Source organism: Podarcis erhardii (genome assembly GCF_964252035.2).
Source record: "Podarcis erhardii genome assembly, chromosome: 4".
NCBI classification, from domain to species: Eukaryota; Metazoa; Chordata; class Lepidosauria; order Squamata; family Lacertidae; genus Podarcis; species Podarcis erhardii.
Genome location: NC_138508.1, coordinates 6,440,132 through 6,466,978, shown reverse-complemented (window position 1 = coordinate 6,466,978; position 26,847 = coordinate 6,440,132). Strand labels below are relative to the sequence as shown.

The 26,847-nt window shown below is 49.6% G+C and overlaps 1 protein-coding gene across 1 annotated transcript in view; it reads left to right on the top strand.

The window, feature by feature from the left end:
- Positions 1-544: 544 nt before the first annotated feature.
- INPPL1 (inositol polyphosphate phosphatase like 1) overlaps positions 545-26,847 on the top strand; it is a 76,247-nt gene continuing 49,944 nt past the window's right edge. The window contains exon 1 of the mRNA XM_081860090.1: positions 545-935. Coding sequence (XP_081716216.1) covers positions 736-935 — 200 coding nt within the window. The 5' untranslated portion in view covers positions 545-735. The remainder of the gene's footprint in view (positions 936-26,847) is intronic.

Genomic DNA, 26,847 nt, shown 5'->3' with positions numbered 1-26,847 from the left:
CCCCGTTCGACTGCGCGCTGCGTCCGAAGGGCTTTCCTCGGAGGCGCCGCGTCCCTTTCGGAGTCCCCCCGGAGCGCCGTCGGGCCGGGGCTGCCTGCGAAGTCTCTCCCGGACCCGAGGCTCCTGCCCTCGCCAGGAAGCGCTCGCCGTCCCCCCGGGGAAGAAGGAGGGCGACGGGAACCGGCGGGGCCCAGGGCTCGCCGGAGGAGCCGAGTCGGGGCTGCCGCTTCCTTCCCAACTTCTCGGCGCCCCGGGGGGAAGTGGGAACCAACTGGAACCAAAGGGCGCCTGCGGAGCGCGCGCCCTTCCCGTCTCGGTGCGCCCCGGCGGGACTCGACGGGGACCCGCTCCCTGCTTGCTCGGAGCCCTTCTTACTTCTCCGCTGCCCGGAGGAGGAGGCGGAGAAGGAGGCGGAGGCGGAGGCGCCTTTTCCCCGCCTCGAAGGGGCCGCCGAGCAGCGCGCCAAGCGGCTCCCCTCGCCACTGCGCCTCGCCGGACGAGACGCGCCACAGGCTCGGGAAGAAGAAGGAAGGAAGCGAGCGAGCGAGCCAGCCAGCGCGGCTTGCTGCCTCTCCGCCGCCCCCGCCGCCCCTCCACGATCCCCCGTGGGCGCCCCGCGCCAAGAGTCTCCCGCAGCCGCCATGCGCCCCTCGCGGCCCGCCCGTCGGGGGCGCCGCCTCCTCCTGGCCGGGCTCTGCTAAGCGCCCGCCTCGCTTCCGCCGCTCCGCTCCGGGCATGGCGGGCGCAGGGGCCGCCGCGCTGCAGCAGCAGCAGCCTCCGCCGCCGCCGCCTCCTCCCGCGGCCCCGCCGTCGTGGTACCACAAGGACCTGAGCCGCGCGGCGGCCGAAGAGCTCCTGGCCCGCGCGGGGCGCGACGGCAGCTTCTTGGTGCGCGACAGCGAGAGCGTGGCCGGAGCCTACGCCCTGTGCGTGCTGTGAGTGGCGGGGCGAAGGGAAGGGGGCGCGGGAGGAAGGGGCCCGTCTCCCCCAAACTCCCCGGGGAGCTCGGAGTAGAGGTGCCAACTTGAACAAAATATTTGATTTTCTTGGGGGGGGGGCGCAGGGAAGCCTCGCCCCGAGGAATCGATCACCAGGCATGGCGCACGCCCGCCCTTTGAATGGCGGTGCCCATCAACTTGGACCCCCCCAATATTTTATGGGGGGCAAGCCGAGGAGTTGGAGACATCCCCCCCAGCCGTTGCTTCCGTGCTGCAGGCGGCCCTCGAGTCGTGCCGGGGGCCGGACGGGTCTCGCCCATTCTGGCGGCGTGTGCGGTGCTGTGCCGGGACCCCCAGAAGCACTTTTTAGTCCAGAGTTAAAAAGTATCAGATTCTCCAAACCAAACTTTTTCAGGGTTTGGAAGAAGAAGCGCTCTCACCAAATTCCAAACCTGGGATTTCATTTCTGAAGTTTGCGATGGGGTTTTGGGTTTGAGGGTTTAGCGGTGCTCTGGGTCTTTTAAGGCTTTCCTGCCGGGTCTGAGTCGGGTTTCCCTGAGTCCTGTGCGTACTTTCCTAGGAGTGAGTGCAGCGGGGCTTACTCATGAGGAAGACTTGTCTGGGATCGTGCTGTTAGACTAGTTAGCATCTCTGGCTTGTCAGATCGCCTAACTGTTGGCAACCAAGGTACTGAAGCAGTTGCATGTCATCTGTTGGACGCAGTCAAATATCACAACACCATTGCATGCCAGTTTTTGAAGATATTGTCAGTTCACGACTGCCAAGCGTTGAGGACAAGTCAAAAGCTGAACTCAAAATGTGCTTGGGACTTAAATTCTGAGATTGAAAAAAGAGAGAGAATGTTTGTGTATTTTACCCAAAGAAGAAATTTGTGCACAGTTTTGTAATATAATAATATAATAATAAGCAAACGTTTTGTAAGCAAACAAGGTTTCAACTGGATTGAACAATTCAGGGTTTGGGAAGGAGGCCTGTGATGCTTTGAAGGATTGGGGCTACACTTTTTTTGGGGTGGTGGTGCTTTTAGGGAGTTCCTGTGTCCTGAGGCAATATCCAATGTTTTCATGCTCAGAGCAGACCCACAGAAATAAACAGACCCAGTTATTTTGATCAAACTGCCTGCTTTGAGCCCTGTTAATGTGGGATATTGCTCCTTAAAAAAACACCTCGAGCCTTTGATTTGGTTCTGTTGAGTGGTGGATGGGAGGCAGAATTAAGTGCAAAGTGAGGTGCAGACTTCAAAAAGAGGCAGGCTTCTCCACACCAGTACAATATAGGCATTTTTGTGAACAGCCAGGAAGTGATGCTGTTAAAACAACACTGGAAGTGAAGTTGCGAGGAGGAAAGTTCAGGAGGGCAGGACAGGCAGCCAGCCAGGCAACCGTCCAGCTAAGGAGGATTTACTGCTGAGTAAAAGAGGTATAGGGATTTAAAAGTGCTTGCTCGTTCATGTAAATGTTACCGTATTTTTTGCTCTATAAGACTCACTTTTTCCCTTCTAAAAAGGAAGGGGAAACGTGTCTGCGTCTTATGGAGCGAATGCAGGCTGTGCAGCTATCCCAGAAGCCAGAACAGCAAGAGGGATTGCTGCTTTCACTGCGCAGCGATCCCTCTTGCTGTTCTGGCTTCTGAGATTCAGAATATTTTTTTTCTTGTTTTCCTCCTCCAAAAACTAGGTGCGTCTTGTGGTCTGGTGTGTCTTATAGAGCGAAAAATACGGTCTAAAGCCTGGAAACTGGTTAATGCAAAGGCCAGAGAAGGACTTTGGGCTTTTGGTGACTGACCATTCACTTGGATTCTCCCAACTCCTGATTGTGCCTTAAGCAAATGAGTGGTCAAGGCAAGTCAGGAGGTGAGTGCCTGTGTGTCGTCTACATGATCCTGAGGGTGCCAAAGCAGCCACTGGAGGCTTGGGGGGGGGTTGATGGGATTTGTAGTCCACAAACCATCTGGAGGGAACCAGCAGGTTAACGAAGGCGGCTGTCGGAGAACAATCAGAAGTGACCTCCTTTCCTTGGCTGTGCCAGAGCCTGTTAATCTTCCTGGGGCGTGGGGTGGGGTGGAGGTGCTTGTGTGGGTTGCCTGGAGGGTAACAGCTGGAACTCAACCCCCCTCTTTGTGCCTCTAGCAGCACCCGCATCTGTATGGCAAGCTTAATCTATAGCTGCCCTGGCATCTTTCCCTGGGAGATTCCTGGGGGGGGGGCAAGGTCAGAGTTAACTGGTACGGTAAAGACACAGTGTGGATTCAGAGTGGGGCCGTGGACCGAGTGCTAGGGGTTTGCAGAGAGCATCTTTTGGGCAACCCCAAGTTAAACCACAGCCTTGTTGTCAAGATAAATTAGATGAAGCTCGTAAAGCAGTTTGTGCATCATTTTTGGGTGGGTGTGCATGGACACCATAGTGCCTCCTTTTGCCTGTGAATATTAAAAAGCAAAACCCTTTGAAGGAGGCTGATCCTGATCAGTAAGGAGGTCTCTTCAGAACTGTCTGAAGCTGTCCAGCTGCAGCCCCCCCCACTCCCAGGAGAGCACCTGTCACTGTTGGAGAGGTCACCTGTCCCTGCACCTGCTTCTCCTGCTGCTAGCAGACATGACAGCACCAGCTGCTGCCTTGCCCTGAGATCAAGGCCTACAGCTGCACTTTTGTGAGTTCCTGGATGCAGTGTTAGAAACTCAGATATGTCAGCTAGGCACCCAATGGTTTGTTAAACCAAGGTTAAAGAGGTAAAGGGACCCCTGACAGTTAAGTCCAGTCGCAGATGGCTCTGGGGTTGCGGCGCTCATCTCTCTTTACTGGCCGAAGGAGCTGGCGTTTGTCCACAGACAGTTTTTCTGGGTCATGTAGCAAGCATGACTAAGCCGCTTCTGGCGAACCAGAGCAGCGCACGGAAACGCTGTTTACCTTCCCGCCGGAGCGGTACCTATTTATCTACTTGCACTTTGACGTGCTTTCGAACTGCTAGGTGGGCAGAAGCAGGGACCGAGCAACGGGACCTCACTCTGTCATGGCAATTGAAAGCACCGACCTTCTGATCCGCAAGTCCTAGGCTCTGTGGTTTACACCACAGTGCCACCCGCATCCTTAAACCAAGGTTACAGTTGCCAAAAAGGAATATCTAGTTGCCATTTTGGGGCAAGACGGCTCTAAAGTCTTTATTTTTCAAATGACGGACTAACCATGATTGATTCCCAGTTAAACATCTGGCAGGTTCAGATGGCAACCTTGAGCTGGGTTAAGAGTTTTGAGAACTTAAAGAAGAAAAGTCGCTTGATCCAGGGACAGTCCACATAGATATTGGTAAGTATAGGGACACAGGTGGCGCAGTGGTCTAAACCACCGAGCCTCTTGGGTTTGCTGATCAGAAGGTCGGCTGTTCGAATCCCCGCGGCAGAGTGAGCTCCTGCTGCTCTGTCCCAGCTCCTGCCCACCTTGCAGTTTGAAAGCACACCAGTGCAAGTAGATAAATAGGTATCACTGCAGTGGGAAGGTACACGGTGTTTCTGTGCGCTCTGGCTTCCATCACGGTGTCCCGCTGCTCCAGTAGCGGTTTAGTCCTGCTGGCCACATGACCCAGAAAGCTGTCTGTGGGTAAACGCCGGCTCCCTCGGCCTGAAAGTGAGATGAGCACCGCAACCCCATAGTTGCCTTTGACTGGACTTAACCGTCCAGGGTCCTTCACCTTTACCTTTATATTGGTAAGTGAAGACAAGCTACAGCAAATAACTTTAACGTTGCTCCCTGCTCCTCGTCAGGCTGCGCAAGAAAAGCATTTGGGTTCCTGAAATCCATTCTGATTGTGCGGATAAAATATAACGGATAGGATTCTACAGGATGTGGTATTAGTGTGTGAAAACAGTCCCGATCCAAGGATCCCCAGCCATGCGCCTCCAGATGGTGGAGACATCAGGTGCCATCCTCACTCCTAGGCATCTTCACTTAGACAGGTCATGTTCCACACACTGGCTCTACGAAATATTTGACAGGCTCCCTGGAGGAACAGGGATCCTGGCGCTGGTTCTGCGCTTGTCAGTGGAGAGACAGTCCTTTCCCTCGGACTTGCAGTGTAAGAGGCGCAGCACAAAAGGAAAAGGGATTGCGAGGGATTAGTGCCACTGTATTCTGCTCTGGTCAGACCTCACCTGGAGTACTGTGTCCAGTTCTGGGCACCACAGTTCAAGAAGGACACTGACAAACTGGAACGTGTCCAGAGGAGGGCAACCAAAATGGTCAAAGGCCTGGAAACGATGCCTTATGAGGAACGGCTAAGGGAGCTGGGCATGTTTAGCCTGGAGAAGAGGAGGTTAAGGGGTGATATGATAGCCATGTTCAAATATATAAAAGGATGTCACATAGAGGAGGGAGAAAGGTTGTTTTCTGCTGCTCCAGAGAAGCGGACATGGAGCAATGGTTCCAAACTACAAGAAAGAAGATTCCACCTAAACATTAGGAAGAACTTCCTGACAGTAAGAGCTGTTTGACAGTGGGATTTGCTGCCAAGGAGTGTGGTGGAGTCTCCTTCTTTGGAGGTCTTTAAGCAGAGGCTTGACAACCATATGTCAGGAGTGCTCTGATGGTGTTTCCTGCTTGGCAGGGGGTTGGACTCGATGGCCCTTGGGGTCTCTTCCAACTCTAGGATTCTATGATTCTAGGGAGAAGGGGGGGGGGAATGAATGCAAGCACAGTTGCTTGGTGGAGTTCTTGTGATGTGCCGTGGCTCAGAGCAGAGCAGGTGCTTTGCATCCAGAAGGTCCCTGGCAGCGTCTCCCAGTGGGGCTGGGAAAGAGAAACCCCAGGTCTGTCTTCTCTGCTAATCTCTGCTATAGCCCCTTTGTGCCAGGAGCCCCACTGTGACCAATCAGCGGCGCATCCCCCATCTTGTCTGGGAAACCACGTTAAGAACTTAGGAAATTATAAATTATATGGATGGAAAGAGCCCTGGAGATGGGGAGGGGCACCTAAAGGTCATCCAGCCCAACCCCTTATCAGGGCAGGAAACCCAGCCCCACAGCATGCAGTACGTGGTAGCTTTCAGAGGCTGGCGAACGGGTGTGGATATTATTTGGCTTTTCCGCCTCCGGCTTCAGAGCGGCTCTGCAGTGTCCTTTGGGATAAAAACCATTATCCAGCAGCGCCTACCTCATAGGGTTGTTGTGTACATAATGTACAGGAAGCCCTTGGAAAAAAGAGCAAGGCTGCAAAGCCTCGAGCTCTTTGGAGACATTAATTGATAACAACAATCTAGGATAAGTTAAAAATTAAGGTGCCTAATTCTTAATTAATTAAGAATTAAGAATTAGGCACGACACCCCTGCCCAGTGAGGGCTTATCCCTAGAACCTATCTGCAACAACAAGGGTCCTGGGACATGTGAAGCAGTAATAAGGCAGAGGTCCTTTGGACATGTGCAGAGTGCATTTCCTTTGCCCGTGAAGAACTGCAGGTCACCTTCCCACAGCTGAAATTTGGAGGCAAGTCTTCTGTTCCAGAAGGAGGAGCTTCCAGGCAGAAATTAATTACTGTTTATGCCAGGCCGTATCCGTTGGTGAGATTGTATTTAGGAGCCCGTTCCTGTGGAACTCCCTTCCACTGGAGACCTGGATTGGCTTCTGGTGGTCGGCGCGAGAAAAGCTCACGTGCCTGCTTCTCACCGTCCCTGTCGTTATACAATTGGAATGGATTGTGCACACTGAAGCAATTGCATCTTGTTTGGGCTACTGCGTCTGAAAACAGCCGCATCGCAAAACCTCCAAAATGCTCTCCTCCCACACTGCTCATTGCCTTTATTGGTAATAACCTCGGCTGCAGCATCCTATAAATTCCCTGTCATGTTCACATCCGAGTGGTAAAATCTATCTATCTATCTATCTATCTATCTATCTATCTATCTATCTATCTATCTATCTATCTTGTCTGTCTGTCTTTCTGTCTGTCTGTCTGTCTATCCAGCCATGCATCCACAGGGATCAGGACTTCTGCCCCATTTCTGTTGCACCAAGCCCTGAAATGAAGAGGGATGTTACTGGGGTAATATCTGTGCACGAGCGTGTGATCTTGTGTGTTTAAGTGGAGACTCTTCCCTAGTTGGTTTTGCTCCACCCGTCGTGTGTGTGTGTGCAATAATATGGACGTGGGGTGGGGGGTGGGGGGCGCGTGGGGTGGGGGGTGGGGGGCGCGTCCGTCATAAATGAAAAGGGCGCATTCCTTGGATACAAAGTTATCCGCCAAGCTCTGCATCTTGTTCTGCTCTCTTCCATAGGAGTCCTCCTTCCTCCCCTTGGAATGTGGTTTCTATTGCTTCTGGGAAGCGAGGTTTAATCACCACCCTTGGCAGTAATTGGGGTAATTGGGTCACGACACCTACAGAACCTCCCTTTCCATGCCTCCCGCTGCCCTCGTTAAGTTCTCAAAGCAGAGCGCGCACCGACAGGTCTCTGTATTATTTTGCCTTCTTCAGTCGCAGCATTTGTTATTTCTCCTTAGCAAAAGGCGGGGTGGGGGGTGGGGAGCCTGGTCCCGGACTCAAAAGCAAAGTGCTGTGTTCGAGTCCCAGGCAGAACTTCACTGGAGCCCTTTAGTCTCGTGATAGGAGAAACGTGGATTAAGTGAGACAAAAGAGCCTTTAATATGCAGGATGCAAAGTTACACAGAGCGCTTTCTCAAGCTGAGTATTGTTGTTTTTATATACAGTAGTACCTCAGGTTACATACGCTTCAGGTTACATACATTTCAGGTTACAGACTAAAAGTTTGGTAGTTATTTTTCTCTTTGACACCTGGTGGGAGGGCGTTCCACAGGGCGGGTGCCACCACCAAGAAGGCCCTCTGCCTGGTTCCCTGTAACTTGGCTTCTTGCAGCGAGGGAACCACCAGAAGGCCCTTGGAGCTGGACCTCAGTGTCCAGGCAGAACGATGGGGGTGGAGACGCTCCTTCAGGGATAAAGGACCGAGGCCGTTTAGGGCTTTCAAGGTCAGCACCAACACTTTGAATTGTGCTCGGAAACATACTGGGAGCCAGTGTAAGTCTTTCAAGACCGGTGTTATGTGGTCTCAGTGGCCTGCCCCCCGTCACCGGTCTAGCTGCCGCATTCTGGATTAATTGTAGTTTCCGGGTCACCTTCAAAGGTAGCCCCACATAGAACACATTGTAGTAGTCCAAGCAGGAGATAACTAGAGCATGCACCACTCTGGTGAGACAGTCTACAGGCAGGTAGGGTCTCATCCTGCGTACCAGATGGAGGTGATAAACAGCTGCCCTGGACACAGAATTGACCTGCGCCACCGTGGACAGCTGTGAGTCCAGAATGACTCCCAGGCTGCGCACCTGGTCCTTCAGGGGCACAGTTACCCCATTCAGGACCAGAGAGTCCTCCACAGCTGCCCGCCCCCTGTCCCCCAAATAACAGTACTTCTGTCTTGTCAGGATTCAACCTCAATCTAGGGGACTAGAGAACCCTCAGGGTCCCTTCCAACTTTGTGATTCTCTGGTCCACTGAAACCTATAGCTGCGAGGTGCAGATGGGGAATTCAGGTGGTGGAGCCTTCCTGGAGTTAAAGCAATAGGTAGAGCCTTGTGGGGTTTCAATGCGAGCTATCCAGAGCCTAAGAAAAATGGAGAGCAGGTTGTTAATAAAATGTTTGTATACACAGTACATTTGTATCTCGTTCCTTCTGGATTGAACTAGGGTTTCCGAGTGCCAAAGCAGGGCAGCTGACGAATGAAATGGTGGTATTATTATTATTATTATTATTATTATTATTATTATTATTATTTGTACCCCACCCATTTGGCTGGGTTTCCCCAGCCACTCTGGGCAGCTTCCAACAAAGATTAAAAATACATTAAAATGTCACACATTAAAACTTCCCTGAACAGGGGTGCCTTCAGATGTCTTCTAAATGTCAGGTAGTTGTTTATCTTCTTGACATCTGATGGGAGGGCGTTCCACAGGGTGGGCGCCACTACCAAGAAGGCCCTTTAGTAGCTTTGGGGGGACCTGATATTGGTAGGAGTACAGCCTCCCCAACTGAATTACCCCCAAAGTCCAAGGGTGGGACTTGGGTTGGGCAATGGATACCAGGAGGCATGTCGTGTTGAGTGTTGGCTGCACATCTGCACGCATGAAAAGAAATCAGTAATTATAATATCGAAGTTACATAGGCAGCTGTGCAGCAGGTGTTTTAACCTAGGCTGCGTCTCCGTGGCCATTTATTCCATTTCATGACATTCCCTCTACTGTTAAGGCGCTTTCACACCAGGTAACTGGAGCCACGGTGAAATATAGTGCAAGATTGGTGCTCGTATCTGTGCTATTTGCTTCCAGGAAAAAAATCTGTTTGCAAAAAATGTGGAAATGAGTTCTGAACATATGCTGTCATTCCAGAAGTGGACTTTACCCTGCGTGAAAGCTCAAATATAAATGTGGAGATGCAAAGTTAGGGAAACGTTGTGAAAATGAAATCAGCTTTATTTTTAATCTAACGTGGATTGTTTGATGTGCCTCTGAATATTCAGAGCTGCAAATTCCGCTTGGTCCTGGTGTTCCTCCAAAAGATGTAGATTACCTGCTCCTTTCTGACTGGCCAGATTTTTAATGGCCAGTTATTTATTTAAATTGCGCCTTTAGTAAACATTGTTTGCTTATAAGGACTCATTGCTTATGGTAGAGAAAAGCTTTGAAACTTGTCTACATGGAGCCAAGGAAGCAGAGGACTGCGATGTGACGTGTGTCCTGTCAGAGGTTTGGGCTGCCTGTCTGGTCCCGATGCACCAGAGGGATCTGAACCGAATTCTTCTGGGGAAAGCTGGTCCCCAGCAGCAGTGGGGTTTGGGCCTCCCCAGTTCCCTCTGTCCTTAGCTCATGTAGAAACAGAGGGACCCACAGGCTTGCTGTCACACCGCGAAATCCCCTGATATAGCAACAAACACAACAGCACAACAGCATCCCACCCGGGAGTTTGCACTAGATCACATTTGAGGCATCCTCTGAACACAGAGGACAAAACTGTTGTGCATATTGTCTTATGGCTATTAGTAATCTTAGAAGGACTCCCAGTTCTTTGGCTTTCTGGTTTTGTTTTAAATAGCAAATTGTGGCCTGTTCTTCCCACAGAGGCAAAAGCCTTCATCCCCCCTGGATTTTTCCTTTTTCGGCCTCCCCTCAAGAGCCTGCTGGTTATAGCAGACTGGTGATTTGTTGGGTTTTTTGTTCTTAATACACACACAGCATGTTTTCGTTTTTTAATACACATGCCTTAAGCTTTCCTAGGAAAAGCGTGCATCTCCCATCACTAAATTGTTGGTGAATTAAGACCCCTTCCTGGTTCTTAGCCACCTGCAAGGCCTACTCCGAGTATCCCTGTCAAAGTTAAAGGACATGGTTAACTTAGGTGCATTCATGACAGTGGGCCTACTCTGAGTAGCTGGCTACAACCCCTTGTTTCTAATGTTGTCAAGCAGATTTCTCCAGAAAGTCCAAAAGCAAAGCAGACTGTTTTCCCAAGGTATTCTGCTCCTGTAAATGGAGGTTCTGTATACATGTTGTGGTTGAAGACCACCAATAGACCCATTCTTCACGAGGAAGATTTATTTAAATGAGACTCCATGAACAGCAATAATAATAATAATAATAATTTATGTTACTATTATTTTGGTGAGGGTGCTGTTACGGTAAAATCTGGGTGCGAGGCTGCTCTGCCACCCAGCTCGTCGGACTAAGTCCGCGGGTCCCTGCGGAGGAAAATGAGCTCAGCCGGAGACAGGAGCAAGCTGCAGAAGATCCAAGTTTATTGCGCAACAGGTTCAAGGCGAGATTGAACAGCGAGAAAGGGGGTGACATGAACTTTTGAAACTTCCCTCCATGTCCCAGAATACAGTGCAAAATACATCCCAGTTACATCATGAATACATTAAGAAGAGGTTGGGTTATACAGGATTAACATATGGAGGAGGGAGGGGGGAATATGCAGAGCTGGAGATATGCGCAGATAAGCACATCCTGAGTACCGGTGATGAGAAGACAATGGTCCATGTACTGGCATTGCCCGGAGGAAAGATTTGGCAGAGTGATTTGACAGGATTAGGGTCTTGACACCTTGTTTGAGGGATTATGGAGGACAGGGGAGGTGTCATGGAGTCCTAGAGAAATTGAGCAAATTGGCACGTTGAGTTTCTATGAATTTTATAGATTTTAGTCCCTTTTGACATTGACAATTGGAAATAAATGGATATATTGTAGCGAAGAAGAAGGTGAAGAAGACATGCCCCTCCCTTCCGTATCAGTGCTTAGCCACAAGGAAAAGGGAACCATGTACATATTTATGTTCTCTTTGCTCCTACTTTGCAAAATCCATTGCAGATGAATCAATTTGTGGCTCACTTCCTTTGCCCAGCCCTCTGCCCACACTTTCCATGCTTTCTGCCAAGGCAAGAAACATTTTTGAATGGGTTTAAAACAGGAGGAGATTTCTTGTTCCTGAGATCCAACTCTGGCTGGATCTTGGGCAGGGGAATTTCCTCCAGGGTTCTGGCCGAATCTCACAGGGGAAGGGAAGGTTTCTCTCCCTTCCCCCTCACCCCAGTTTCCTTGTGAACATTTCATTTCCTGGGATTAAGAGGGAGGGAGATCTGGAGTTGTGATTAAGAGAAGCTGGTAATTTGAGGCTCCCTTTGGGCAGCCGCAGCTGGACATCTGTGTTGGTTGCCACCTATGATCACACTTGGACTCTTTAAAAATAAATCCCCTGTTCCAAGCCTGTTATTTTGTTCGTTGTGTCCCAGGGAAGGGGTGTTCGCCAGAGTGTAAGTGTGCCCCAAAACTTATTTCAGGGACATTGCTTTTGGTCAAGGTTGCAACAGAATATGCATCTCTGTGCATGTGCAGAGAGGGTTTTTTTAAAAAAAGCTATAAATTAATGCAAGGACGTGGGTGGCGCAGTGGTCTAAACCACCGTGTTCGAATCCCCGCAACAGGGTGAGCTCCCGTTGCTCTGTCCCATCTCCTGCCAACCTAGCAGTTTGAAAGCATACCAGTGCAAGTAGATAAATAGGTACCGCTCTGGCGGGAAGGTGAACGTTGTTTCCATGCGCTCTGGCACTTGTCACAGTCCTTTGTGCGCCAGAAACAGTTTAGTCCTGCTGGCCACATGACCCGGAAAACTGTCTGTGGACAAACGCTGGCTCCCTCGGCCTGAAAGCGAGATGGGCGCTACAATCTCATAGTCACCTTTGACTGAACCGTCCAGGGGTCCTTTACCTTTTTTAAAAACAAATTACTGAATAAACTTTCTAAGGTTTAGAGGCCAGGTTCCCAAGTCAGAGGATGTGATTTCATGAGCCATTGAACCCTCTTTCTGAAAAGGCATTATTTTTGTGTGTGTCTTCTGAAGATAATGTCCCTCTGTGGTTTGTGACTCTCCCAGCTCTGGAAGTTCTGCCAAAGTCCAGTCCAGGACATCTCCTTGCAAGCAAACCGACATAAGACAGTTTTTATTTAAGGCACCTATTTAGTGGTAACAGATAAATGTTGGTTTGTTTCAGTGGGAAATTTATTTATAGATACAGCTGTTTTGCATGTGACGGATTTTGAGAAAATTGTGCTTTTAAAGATATGTTTACCAGTTCTGAGCCTGAAAGGCCCCCAGGCTAAAGAGCTCTTGGGGCCCCTCCAACTATAAATTTCTCCTGTTGCAAACCTCATTGAAACCGCCAGGCATCCCAGCTACTCTGGGTGAAGTGAGAGCGTCTGGTTCAGAGCGGGTGGGGATGCTTTTGCAGTTGTTTCAAACGGACAGCGATAATAATGAGGCCGTGCAGATTTTACGGGGAGCAAGCACCACGAAACGCATTGCCTCTGTGTGTTCGCCAAATACATCTGATTTCTGAGGCTCACTCTTTTTCCACTCTTGCCTTCGAGAACAAAGAAATGGCTCATATAGAATGTGAAAGGGCACAAAGTGTCTTGCCGCTGAGGCTTCCTTTGTGAGCTGCTGTTCTGAGCCGCTGACATTTTTCTGACGTTTCTGCGGCTGTTTGGTTGGCTGTAATAAAGGTCCTGGGGTTGTTCTGCAGGATGCTTGGGTCTTTTTTGTTTAGAGGAAAGACCAGCTAAGAAGGGGTGTGATGGAAGTTTGAAAGATTATGCCTGGCATGCAGAAAGTGAGCAGAGAAAGGTTTTTCTCCTTTCCCAACACCAGAACCTGTGGACAAGCTGAATGCTGGAAGATTCAGGATAGAGGAAAGAAAGTTTTTCATGCACTGCACAGTCAGATTGTGGAACTCCCTGCCACAAGAGGCAGGGATGGACACCAACTTGGATGGCTTTAAAAGAGGATTGGAAAAATTCACGGAGGAGGCTATCGATGGCTTCCAGCCAGGATGGCGCTGCTTTGCCTCCGCAGTCAGAAGCAGCAATGCTTCTGAATACCAGTTGCTGGAAACCACAGGCGGGGAGAGTTTTGCTCTTGCTCTTGTGCTCGGAACAGCGTTTGAAATTCACCAGGCACATTTTGCACCTGGCTTTCAGCCTCTTGCGACCGAGTGAAGGTGCCTGGGCACCAGGATGGCGTCTGGCATCTCCACCATCTGGAGGGATCCTCGGATCGGGACTGTTTTCACACATTAACAACACGTCTTGTAGAATTCTATCTGTGACATTTTATCCGCGCAATCAGAATGAGTTTCAGGAACCAAAAAGGCGTATTGAGAAATAGGACTTCTGAGCTGTCTGGCCCCCAAATGGCACTAGGCATTGCATTTTGGCGACTGTAACCCTGGTTTATATATCTGTAACCCTGGTTTGTATATCTGAGTTTCTAACACAGGCTCGGATCCTGCTTGTGAGTTTCCCACAGCATCCTCACCCCTTCCGCCCTGGCACATAAGAAACTGCCTTAGCTCAAGTCAGGCCTGTAGTCCACCGAGCCCAGCATTGCTCACACTGACTGGCAGCTTCTCTCCAGGCAGGAGAGTCTTTCTCCAGCCCTGCCCAGGAACTGAACCTGTCGCCTTCTGAAGGCCAAGCGAGTGCTCTGCCGCGAAGCTGCAGCCTTGCCCTTACACAGCCCCCTCCCTACCAATCCTGAGGGTGCTGGGGGGGGGAGCAAGTTAGGTCCCTGAACTGGGTTTGCCCACCCCCGGGTTAGCCTGTTGAGCCACAGCCTGAACATTTGGGCACTTTCCTGTGGTTTAAACAAAACCCTTTTTAAAGTTCAGAAGTCCCAACAAGAGGTGCCTCTGTCTTGCTTCCTTGCAAGGAGAGAAGAACATGCTCTCCTTTCTTGGCACTGGTCTCCCTCCTCTTCTTCCTCCTCCTCCTCCTTCTCGCTGGCCTTTGGGTGTTGTTTTTTTTGCAGGGACATCCCAGGGTCTGTGGCTGGAAAACCAATTTTCCTCTTGTTTTGCTAACTGCACCCAAGTGGTGTGGAATGTGCTTGCTTCTGAAGGCTGCTCCGCAATGCCCAGGAGGTTTTGCCCAGCAAGGAGGAACAGTCTAAGTCTTGCAGGAATTTCATCTGCTCCTCCCCCACCCGAACCACAGCTTTCTCCTTGGCAGCTGTTTGGGCTTTATGACAGCACCAGAGGGAGGGAGGCAGCTATACCAGCTTAGAGCGCAGTTATCCGCTCAGGTTGCTGTTGACTTGAGAAAATTGTGTGCTCCTTAAAGCAATGATGCAGAAACCTCAGAGTTTGCTAGTTTTGTGTGCGCGCGCATGTGCTTGTTTATATATACAGTGGTACCTCTGGATAAGAACGGGATCCGTTCTGGATCCCTGCTCGCATCCTGAAGCGAACGCAACCTGTGTCTGCGCGTGCGCGGGTCGCGATTCGCCGCTTCCGTGCATTTGCGTGACGTCATTTTGACTGCTCGAGCAGCAAAACCCGGAAGTTACGTGTTCTGTTACTTCTGGGTTGCTGTGGAGGGCAACCCGAAAGTGCTCAACCTGAATTATATTTAACCCGAGGTATGACTGTACAGTGGGACCTTGGTTCTCAAGCTTAATCCCTTCCGAAAGTCCGTTCCAAAACCAAAGTGTTCCAAAATCAAGGCACGCTTTCCCGTAGAAAGTAACCCAAAACGGATTAATCCATCCCAGACTTTTAAAAACAACTCCTAAAACAGCGATTTAACATCTATTTTGCTATCTAACGAGAGCATTGATCCATAAAATGAAAGCAGTAATCAATGTACTGTACTATAAAATAAATAAGACAGTATTGCAGATGATAAAGATTAAAATAATTTGTTCCCCTTCCCTGCACTGATGATAGTCATTGTTTGGAATGGAGGGCTTTTATCCATTTCCGCAGTCACACAATCAATCAACCAGTCGCTGAACACAGCTGAACAGTAGCTGAACACAGTAGCTGAACACAGACACAGAAACAAATTAACCAAAAAAGCCTCAAAAACAAAAGCGCAAAATAAATAGCAAAAACAAAAGCGCCAAACTTAATCTTTTCCAGAAGTCGATTTGACTTTGAAATGTTCAAAAACCAAGGCGCAGCTTCTGATTGGTGCAGGCACCCCAGAAACAATAGCTGACAGCCGCACCGAATGTTCGGCTTCCGAAAAACATCTGAAAACAGAAACAAACTTACTTCTGATTTTTTGGTGTTTGAGTACCAAGGCGTTTGAGAACCAAGGCACCACTGTATATATAAGTTTTCAACCATGTATAAACAAAACAAGAAGTTTTCCCCGCTCCCACCTTCTGGTACGGATGAAGATCTTGGATCCTTTCAGACATTGGCCTGTCACTAGAGAGCGAGAGAGTGGTTCTCTTTACCTTGAATGTGTTCCCTTGCGTTCATGCTTTAATGCATGCTTAAAGGCCCCGCTTTTGCAATCTGCATGAGGAAATAAGGAAATGCAATTGAGAGATTCCCTCTTTCATTAAGCTGCAGTAACAGGGGCTGTGCCTTTGTGTGCTGTGAATCCAGTCTGCTCCCAGGCAGATCCCATCGCCACAGTTGTAGCCGCCCTCCTAGGAGGGTGGTCTCGTGTTTTTAGTTCCAGCACCAAATTAGCGCTTAAAAGCCCCTTCGGAGGCACCAACCCAAGTCCTGTTCCAGAACACTTTCTCCGCAAAGAGCTTTTTGACTCTCTAGAATAGCGGCATCAGTTATTTTAGGAATGGCTGCAAGTTCAGGATGCTGCAGGTCTGTTTGGACAGCTGGTGGCTCCCAGCTAGAGGGCTGCAGAGAATACACCCCCCCCCCACACACACACCCTGTGTTCTTGGGAAAACACACATCTTGGGGAAGGAGGGGGTTTCCTTGGGGATCTGATTGTCTCCTTGCCATCATATCCAGGGATGGGAATCGAATCCCAGAAACTTAGTCCTTCTAGGGCATGGATGTGTAGTGTATACTATGAAGATTGGAGTACCATGTCTTGAGGCAGTGAGTTCCACAGGTAAGCAAAGGATTTGAGAAATAGGTTGGTTACCTTTGGGTCATTGCATGAGACATGGAACGGGATGAGATTGCTGCAGTTTGTTAAGGGCGATGGGAATTGTTAGGAGATGCCCTCCCAGAGCTACAGTTCCCAGAGTTACAGTGGTACCTCAGGTTAAGTACTTAATTCGTTCCGGAGGTCCGTTCTTAACCTGAAACTGTTTTTAACCTGAAGCACCACTTTAGCTAATGGGGCCTCCCGCTGACGCCGCGCCGCTGCTGTGTGATTTCTGTTCTCATCCTGAAGCAATGTTCTTAACCCGAGGTACTATTTCTGGGTTAGCGGAGTCTCTAACCTGAAGCGTCTGTAACCCGAGGTAGTGGTGAAGAGGGATTGATTGTTAAGCCACCCTGGGAATTCTAGCTCTGGGAAGGGATGCAGCAGCAAAAAAAGCTAATGCGATTCTAGGCTGCCTCCCCAGAAGTCTAGTGTCCAGATTAAGGGAAGGAATAGTCCTGCTTTATTGATCCTTAGTCAGACCACACCTGGAGACCTGTATCCAGTTCTGGGCACCAGAATTTAAGAAGGAGGTTGACAAGCTGGAAGGTGTGCAGAGGAGGGAGACCAAGATGATCAGGGGTCTGGAAACCAAGCCTGATGAGGAACGGTTGAATGAGCTGGGTGTGTTCAGCCTGGAAAAGAGGAGACTGAGAGTTTAGCCAACTTCCAATACCTTCAGGGCCGCCAGCTTGTTTTCTGCTGCTCTAGGGGGCGGGACCCAAAGCAAGGGGTTCAAATGGCAAGGTGGGAGGTTCTGACTAAACGTTAGGAATGGTGAAAGCTGATGGACTCTTTCCTTCGTTGGAGGTTTTGCAGCAGATAGTGGACAGCCACCTAGAATCATAGAGTTGGCAGAGACCACAAGGGCCATGGAGTCCAACCCCCTGCCAAGCAGGAAACACCATCAGAGCACTCCTGACATATGGTTGTCAAGCCTCTGCTTAAAGACCTCCAAAGAAGGAGACTCCACCACACTCCTTGGCAGCAAATCCCACTGTAAAACAGCTCTTACTGTCAGGAAGTTCTTCCTAATGTTTAGGTGGAATCTTTTTTCTTGTAGTTTGGAGCCATTGCTCCGTGTCCGCTTCTCTGGAACAGCAGAAAACAACCTTTCTCCCTCCTCTAGGTGACATCCTTTTATATATTTGAACATGGCTATCATATCACCCCTTAACCTCCTCTTCTCCAGGCTAAACATGCCCAGCTCCCTTAGCCGTTCCTCATAAGGCATCGTTTTCAGGCCTTTGACCATTTTGGTTGCCCTCCTCTGGACACGTTCCAGTTTGTCAGTGTCCTTCTTGAACTGCCAGAGATGCTGTGGCTGTGATTCCTGCAGAGCAGGGGTTGGACTAGATGACTCTTGGGGGGGTCCCTTCCAATGCCACCATTCTCTGATTCTATGTGTGGGCACCCCAAGCCCCTCCCTCTGACCCCCAGCCTCCTTCCATAATCTGTGTCTCTCTGCTTTGGTGCCTTTGTAGCCAGAACTGACCCGCCACCCGTCTGCGGAGACAGAAACTCCCTGTTCTATGCAGAGGCTGCCGCCTAAGCTGGGTTTCCCCCGCTGCTGGCTAAAGATAGCCTCCCCGCCCCCGCCTCCGCCTCCTCCTCCTCCTCTGCTGGCATCCTGGCTTGGGAGCCTGTGTGCTTTTCACTGAGTCACAGGCTGTGCGGCTGATGCTGCAGAGAGAGAGGGGGCAGAGAGGGAGAATATGTGTATATATCTGTGCTCCTCCAGCGCAGATGGGAAAACAAACCGCCACTATGCACTATAAATAGCTCTCGCCAGGAGGAAGAAAGATGAACTTCATTGCTGTGTCTGCAGAGGTGCTTTGGGGCTTTAACTCTTTGGTGCAGAGGCCGAGGTTTGGGTTTCTTTCCAGAGAGGCTCTCTGGCAAATGCCTTATCATTCACAGGGCTGGCACAAGAAACTGCCTCCGGTACCATCAGTAAACAAACCGGCTGTGTTCTTAGATAAATAAGGTATACTATTCATTGTTAAAGCTCTGGTTTTCCCAGTAGTGATGTATGGAAGGGAGAGCTGGACCATAAAGAAGGCTGATCGCCAAAGAATGCTTTTGAATTTTGGTGCTGGAGGAGACTCTTGAGAGTCCCATGGACTGCAAGAAGATCAAACCTCTCCATTCTGAAGGAAATCAGCCCTGAGTGCTCACTGGAAGGACAGATCCTGAAGCTGAGGCTCCAGTTCTTTGGCCACCTCATGAGAAGAGAAGACTCCCTGGAAAAGACCCTGATGTTCGGAAAGATGGAGGGCACAAGGAGAAGGGGACGACAGAGATGGCTGGACTTTGTTCTCAAAGCTACGAACATGAGTTTGACCAAACTGCGGGAGGCAGTGGAAGACAGGAGTGCCTGGCGTGCTCTGGTCCAGGGGGTCACGAAGAGGCAGACACGACTAAACAACTAAACAACAACAAATTCATTGTATCAAATCATAAATTTCAACAGAAGTAACTCATAAAGTAACTCACAAACGAACAAAGCAGAAGATGCAGTGGATCAGATCATTCTCTAGCCGTTTCATGCATAAGGTCCATACATGTATACAGGTATCTATTCCACCTGTCTGTTCATAAGGTCCGCACAATACACATGAAAGGTTGTTACAGTTCCACAGAATCCTTTCGCAGAGTCTAAAGACAAGGATTTCCAGAATATTGGCCTTGTTTCGCCGTCCTGGGCTTCATCAGTAGTTAAAGCTCTAATTAATACAAATAAATACGATATCGTGATCTCATGCATTTTACAGCAAAAATAATATAAAACCATAAATAACTGTACACACCATATGTGATATTACAGGACAGTGGATCTTATGGCCCAGTAGTAGCTGTGGTAAGCAGCAACTGTTACAAAGTAGGGTTATATAGACAAGCGCAATATTGATTGAGTTACAGGTGTTTGGCAATCCACAGATACAGAATATCTTTGTTTAAGTGACCCCTGTGGCACAGCAAAAGTAAAACAAACTTAATCCATGTTCAGATGTTATACATATCAACATTAATACAAACTTATACATTAATGCAAACAGTTTTTGGATCTAAAGTAATAGCAATCCATAAATGCACAATTTAGTACTGTACTCAAAATATTCCACAGAGGTGAAACAAACTCAGTCCATAATCAATTTCAGTATTCAGAAGAGGTCCATCTCGCTCAGTGTCGTCAGCACTGGCTGGCAGCAGCTTACCAGTGTTCAGGCAGGTGCCAGAGATGGAGCCTGGGACCTTCTGGCTGAAACAGCTGCTCCTTAGAGTTGGAAGGGCTCCCTGGCAGTCATCTAGTCTAACCCCTTTGCAATTCTGGAACCACAGCAGCTTCACACCTCCAGCTGCTGCCCAGGGGTGCTTGGGTGACTGTGAGGAGCTTGGGATTCCCAGAACCTCCGATTTTAAAACTTCCCTGTTTCGGACCCTGTTTCAGTTCGTAAGGCTGGTTCCCCCCCTCCTGCTGCTGTTGGAAAGGGACGGATGTCATTGCGCTTTCATTTTTCGTGCATGCGGCAGGGAACGGAAGCAGAAAGCCAGACTTCACACCTGAGTGTCTGTGGTTGAATGCTGCATCCTCTCGTTTAAACCTTTTGACTACAGTTGCTGCTATTATACTGCTGAGTTAGGGCTGGTAGGAATTCCTAGCAGGAATTCCCCTTTTGCAAAAGGAAAAAAAATAATGAAATGCTTTGTCATTTGCTGGTAGAAAACATTTTGAGATAGATGGCAAAGATGTCCGTTTTACAGATGAGAAACTGAGGCTGGAAGAAAATGACTTGCTTGAGAACATTTTACAGTGGTACCTCTGGTTGTGAACGGGTTGCATTCTGGAGGCCCGTTCTCAACCTGAAAAGCCCGCAACCTGAAGCGCCGTATCTGCGCAGGTGTGGAGTGCAATTTGGTGCTTGTGCGCATGTGCGAAGTGCGATTTAGCACTTCTGCGCATGTGTGAGCTGCAAAACCCGGAAGTAACCCTTTCCAGTACTTCTGGGTTGCCGCGGGACGCAACCTGAAAAGACGTTAACATGAAGCAAACGTAACATGAGGTATGACTGTATTTGTTAAATGATTTGTTTGCTCATAAGATTCCTTCACTGCTTTTCACCACGAGATCCTGAGTTCAGGTTAGATAACAAGAACCTACGAAGAGCCTTCTGGATCAGGCCAGTGGCCCATCTAGTCCAGCATCGTGTTCTTCAAGCGGCCAATCAGACGCCTCTGGGAAGAACGCCAGCAGGACCCGAGTGCGAGATCACCCTTGGTTTTCCCCAGCTGCAACTCAGAAGCATCGCGGCCTCCGACCATGAAGGCAGAACGTGTCTAGGAGCCTTCGATAGCCCTCCCCTCCTCCATGAATTTGCCTCATTCTTTTTAAAATCAATCCCAGTTGGTAGCCATCCCGGCCCAGGTGCCTCCAAGCGAAACATGCAGGCAGGATTCCGGCACAAGAGCATCCCTCTACCCCCCCCCCGTGGTTTCCAGAAACTGAGAATCCTCTGTAAAAATAATCTCTCAAAGGACCTGTTGATGGCATTTTACCATTGTACAGTGGAGAGAATAATTGGGTGCACTCGTCCCACCTTGGATCAAATCTATGCTTCCAGGTGCCATAAGAAAGCTGCAGAGATAGCGCAGGAGAGTGCGCACCCCAGAAATGATCTCTTTCATCTTCTGCCTTCTGGAAGAAGGGACAGGGTTATAAAGAGTAGGACTAGCCACTGAGAAACAGTTTCTATCCGAATGCGATTTTGGTTTTAAACGCAGTGTAAGGAGTCTCTAGGGACGTGGGTGGTGCTGTGGGTTAACCACTGAGCCTAGGACTTGCCAATCAGAAGGTCGGAGGCTCGAATCCCTGCGACGGGGTGAGCTCCCGTTGTTCGGTCCCTGCTCCTGCCAACCTAGCAGTTCAAAAGCACGTCAAAGTGCAAGTAGATAAATAGGTACCGTTCCGGCGGGAAGGTAAACGGCGCTTCCGTGCGCTGCTCTGGTTCGCCAGAAGCGGCTTAGTCCTGCTGGCCACACGACCTGGAAGCTGTATGCCGGCTCCCTCAGCCAGTAAAGCGAGATGAGCGCCCCAACCCCAGAGTCGTCCGCGACTGGATCTAATGGTCAGGGGTCCCTTTACCTTTACCTTTAAGGTAGTCTCTATGGGAGTATTTTGTATTTAATTATGGGGTATCAGAGTTTTTAGGGGCTAACCAGGCTCGGATAGCTGGGATAGTAGGCTTGTTGGTTTTGAATGTCTTACGTAGATTTTTCAATTTCGTTGTTCCGTATGGGACAATGACAATAAAGATTATCGTATCGTAACTGGCATTCAGAAGGATTGCTTCCTCCAGGGAAGAGCATTGGCATCCCGGCTATAAGCCCTCAGTGGTCCCCTCTCTGCCCAGCATTGGGCCTCTTCTTCCATCATGCATGAGGTGCTATGCACACCTGGCTTTTTCTTGCGCTGCGAAGGCAGTGTGGGGACCAGGGTCGTAGGCGTGTGGGGTTGAAGACATGCCGTGGCTTCCCCTTCGAGACGAGCCCTGCCTTGATTTCTGGGAAGGGTGATGCTGGGACCAAGAGAATGCACCGCATGCAGAGTGAAGGCCTCCCTTGGGGGAACCAGATGCAGTCATGTGGGCAGAGGGATGGAGGAAGGAGCGAGCCACACAAGCGCATCTCCTGCCCGCCTAGCAGAGTGTGGCAGGCTGCCCCAGTCTCTTTACATCTATATCACACTTTCAAGAAATATATCTGTGCTCAAAGCAGCTCGCCTTAAGAAACAAACACACACCAGTCTAAATACAACAACCCCGTACATGATCAAAAGCATATGATATCGTTATATCAAAGTGCTGGTGTTGACCTTTAAAGCCCTAAACGACCTCGGCCCAGTATACCTGAAGGAGCGTCTCCACCCCCATTGTTCTGCCCGGATGCTGAGGTCCAGCGCCGAGGGCCTTCTGGCAGTTCCCTCATTGCGAGAAGCAAAGCTACAGGGAACCAGGCAGAGGGCCTTCTCGGTAGTGGCACCCTCCCTGTGGAACGCCCTCATCATCAGTTGTCAAAGCGATAAATAACTACCTGACATTCAGAAGACATCTTAAGGCAGCCCTGTTCAGGGAAGTTTTTAATCTGTGATATTTTAGTGTATTTTTGGTTTTTATGGAAGCCGCCCAGAGTGGCTGGGGAAACCCAGCCAGATGGGCGGGGTACAAATAAATTATTATTATTATTATTATTATTATTATTATTATTATTATTATTATATCTTTTTTTAAAAAATAATACTTGATTTAGAATTCAACAATAACAAAGGAAAAAACCACAGTAGTTGCTGCATCAAATCATTACAATTAGGCAATTTTAACAATATATAAATAATAATAATAGAGAAATTACACAACAACACTTTTACTGAAGTTTTCATATTACACTTTTATCTCTTTATCTCTTTCTTAACATATCAAAAAGAGAAAGACCAAGAAAGGAGACACAAAAAGGAAAAAAGAAGAGGAAGAAGAGGGTGGGGGAGTAAGGGGAAGGGGGGGGGAAGAAAAAAGGGAAGGAGAAAACAAAACAAAAGAAACACATTTGGCTTCCAATTAGACTCATTGTATTATTATTTTTACAATTTTTTCACACACAGTTCCAAGTTATTGTATTTCTTTCTTTGTTTTTGTTAGATATCAAAAAACATTATATTTGTTGTTTTATCCTTATATCAATGGTTATGATTACTCCCCAGTGGCTTCTGCTGGAGGGGCTGAGAGATGCCCCCTTCCAGAGACCCCTGGAGGACAGCTGCCGGTCAGCGTAGGCACTGCTGAGCACGGTCACTCAAAGTAGGGCTTCCCAGACTTGGGTCTGCAGCTGTTTTGGGACTACAGTTCCCATCATCCATGACCACTGGTCCTGCTAGTAGGGATGATGGGAGTTGTAGTCCAAATAAACAACAGCTGCAGACCCAAGTTTGGGAAACTAAGCGTGCAGATCAGTCCTGAGATTATAAGAACGTGGGAAGAGCCTGCTGGATCAGGCCAATAGGGGCCCATATGGTCCAGCATCCTCTTCTCACAATGGCTAACAAGATGCCTGTGCGAAACCAGCTAGCAGGATCCGAGCGCAAGAGCAGCCCTCTCCTTTCCTGCAGTTTCCAGCAACTAGGATTCAACCATGGAGGTAGAGCACAGCAGCCCTCTCTCTTCCTCCACAAATTGGTCCAATCCTCTTTTCAAGCTATCCAGTTGGGGTGGCCATCCCTGCGTCCTGTGGCAGGGAGTTCCGCAGCTTAAGCTAGGCTTTGTGTGCAGAAGGGCTTCCTCTTCTCTGTCCTGACTCTTCCGGCATTTCGCTTCCTTAGATGCCCACCCGCTTAAGTGTTATGAGAGCGGTCTCTTCCCGCTATCTCTGTGCCATGCACCATTCCACAAACTCCTTATCGTGCCTCCTCTTTCCTCACAGTGGAAACATGGACGCTCTTGGCGCAGCAGCTCCTTGCGAGAGGCGTGCTCTGCAAATGCACAGAAGGCTGTGAGGCAGCGTCCAAAATAGCCCCAGCCTGCATGGCGCAGGCTGGTAATCCTGCCCCGAGTCTCCCAGCCCTACATGTGAGCTCCAAAGAGATTGGTGTGTGTGTTAGAGTAAACAGGCCAGCGATCCGGCAAGCTCTCTTGATGATGATGGCCTGGGTCATTCTTGGGAAGCAGCCTTCGGTGCACAGGGGTCCTTTGTCCCTATCCTCAGCTGCTCTGCTGCGCTGACTTCTGGAACGGGGCTTCTCTGTCTGCTCAGGATTAGTCACTGGACCAGCCGTAACCCGAACCTCAAAGCGTTGGCGTCCGGCGCTGGCGGCGTCCGGCGCTCAGCCCAAAGGCTCAGAGAAACCAGAGCCTGTGGAATGCATATGCTGTGCAGGACTGTTCCTGGCCAGCGGCCCCCGCCCCCCGCAAACGAGGCCTTGCCGGGCTGGAGACACACGTCCGTAAGGCTGCCAGGGGTGTCACAGTTGGTGGCAGAGCAGCCGTGCCAACATTTGAGGCCTGGAGCCAGAAAAATGAATTTTTGCAGGTGGAATGAGGCCAGAGCAGCCTTTCTCCCAACCTGGGACTCTCTGGGTGTTGTTGGACTACAACTCCTATCAGCTCTTGCCATGGCAGTCGTGCTCCTATGAGCCTCAGCACCATGGCTGTGCTAGCTGATAGGAGTTGGGGGCCCAAAACATTGATGCCGAAATCCAGCATCGCCTGAGCTCTGCGAGTGTGGCTTTCTCCCGATTGAAGTGCAGAGTGTTTGAGGACTGGGACATTTGCAGGGAAACCAAAATGCTTGTTTACAAAGCTATTGTACTACCAACCTTATTGTATGCTTGTGAAACGTGGACCACTTATAAATGCCATCTCCAACTCCTCGAAAGAGTCCATCAATGGTGTCTCCGAAAAACTTTACACATCACTTGGGAAGACAGGCAAACTAATGCCAGTGTACTGGAAGAAGCAAAGATCCCCAGTGTCGAAGCAATGATTCTTCAACATCAACTTTGTTGGACTGGTCATGTTGTGCGGATACCTGATGATCGTCTTCCAAAGCAACTACTCTATTCCGAACTTAAAAATGGAAAGCGTAATTCTGGTGGTCAACAAAAGAGATTTAAAGACTGTCTCAAGGCAAATCTAAAAAAATGTAATAAGACCACTGACAACTGGGAAACACTGGCTTACGGGCGCTCCAGTTGGAGAACAGCCTTGACCAAAGGTGTCATGGGCTTTGAAGACACTCGAACTCGGGACACAAGGGAGAAACGTGCCAAGAGGAAGGCATGCTTGGCAAACCCTCACCATGATCAAATCCCGCCCAGAAACCAATGTCCCCACTGTGGAAGGATGTGTGGATCCAGAATTGGCCTCCACAGTCACTTATGGACTCACTTTTAAAACCATGTTTATGGAAGTCAGTCTTACCTGTTTAGGGAAGCTTTTAATGTTTAATAGACTACAGTGGTGCCCCGCAAGACGAACGCCTCGCAAGACGGAAAACCCGCTAGACGAAAGGGTTTTCCGTTTTGGAGGCACTTCGCAAAACGAATTTCCCTATGGGCTTGCTTTGCAAGACGAAAATGTCTTGCGAGTTCCTGTGGGTTCCCCCCCCTTTTCCCCCCTTTTCCTAAGCCGCTAAGCCGCTTATCAGCTGATCCGCTGATAAGCCGCTTAACAGCTGATCGCTAAAAGCCGCTAAACCGCTAATAGCGCTAATCCGCTAAGCTGTCAATGGGCTTGCTTCGCAAGACGAAAAAACTGCTATACGAAGAGCCTCACGGAACGGATTAATTTCGTCTTGCGAGGCACCACTGTATTGTATTTTAATATTCTGTTGAAAGCCGCCCAGAGTGGCTGGGGAAACCCAGCCAGATGGGCGGGGTATAAATAATAAATTATTATAAATTATTATTATTACTCGGCTATGAGGGATCGCCAAAGAAGAAGACAAGGCCTAAAACAGCTGGAGTGGGGGAACAGGCCAGGGCAGAGCGGGTATTTGAGGAACCGCTGGGCCTTGTGTCCATCACAGCAAGCATGGCTAATGGGCAGGGAAAATGGGAGTTGTAGCTCAACAAGATCTCCAGGGTCGAAGGTTCCCCATTCCTGCTGTAGAGTGGGGCTAGTTTGCCTGTTCGTTGTGCATGGTTTATCGTTGCTCACGCAGCACCCCCAAGTGCTGCAGCTCAGGGAAGAGGGAAGAGATACAGGCACTCATAATAATAATAATAATAATTCATTATTTATTCCCCAGCCACTCTGTGCAGCTTTCAACAGAATATTAAAATACAATTTTTGGCGTTTTTTGGCAGGCTTCCCTGGTGACGGAGGGTGGCTTGGGGGGGGGGGGAAGGAAGGAGAAATCGGCAGCTTCGGAGATGGAAGGAATTTCGGGTTGGATGTTTTAACTCGGAGACGTTTCGCAGGAGCCAAATTTGAGCTTGTGCTGGGGTGCTGACTCAGAGCTTGCTGCTGAATCACCATCTCCGCTTCCTGTCTTGAGTGGGTGTCCTTTTCTCAGAAGACACTTCTCCTTCTGCTTCCGAATTATGGGGGCGGGGGGGCGGGCCGACTGCAAAAGCAGCAGCCCTGCATTTCCTGGGGTCAGGTGGGGACGCCAGTGGTTCTTTTCTCTGAAAAGAGTCGTGTGATGCTCTGCAGCAGGCCGGGGGGGGGGTGCTATTACCAGCTCGGTCTGCTTTGCCAACTGCAGCCGTTCCTGGGAGACCCTGACCACACACTGGCTACCTCAAGGCTGGACTACTCTAAGGTGCTCTTTGTGGGGCTGCCCTTGGGGGCTGTTCGGAAGCTCCCCCTGGTGAAGAATGCTGCTGCCAGATTGCTGATGGGAGCTTCTAGTCAAGAACATGTGGCCCCAGTGTTGAAACATTGTAT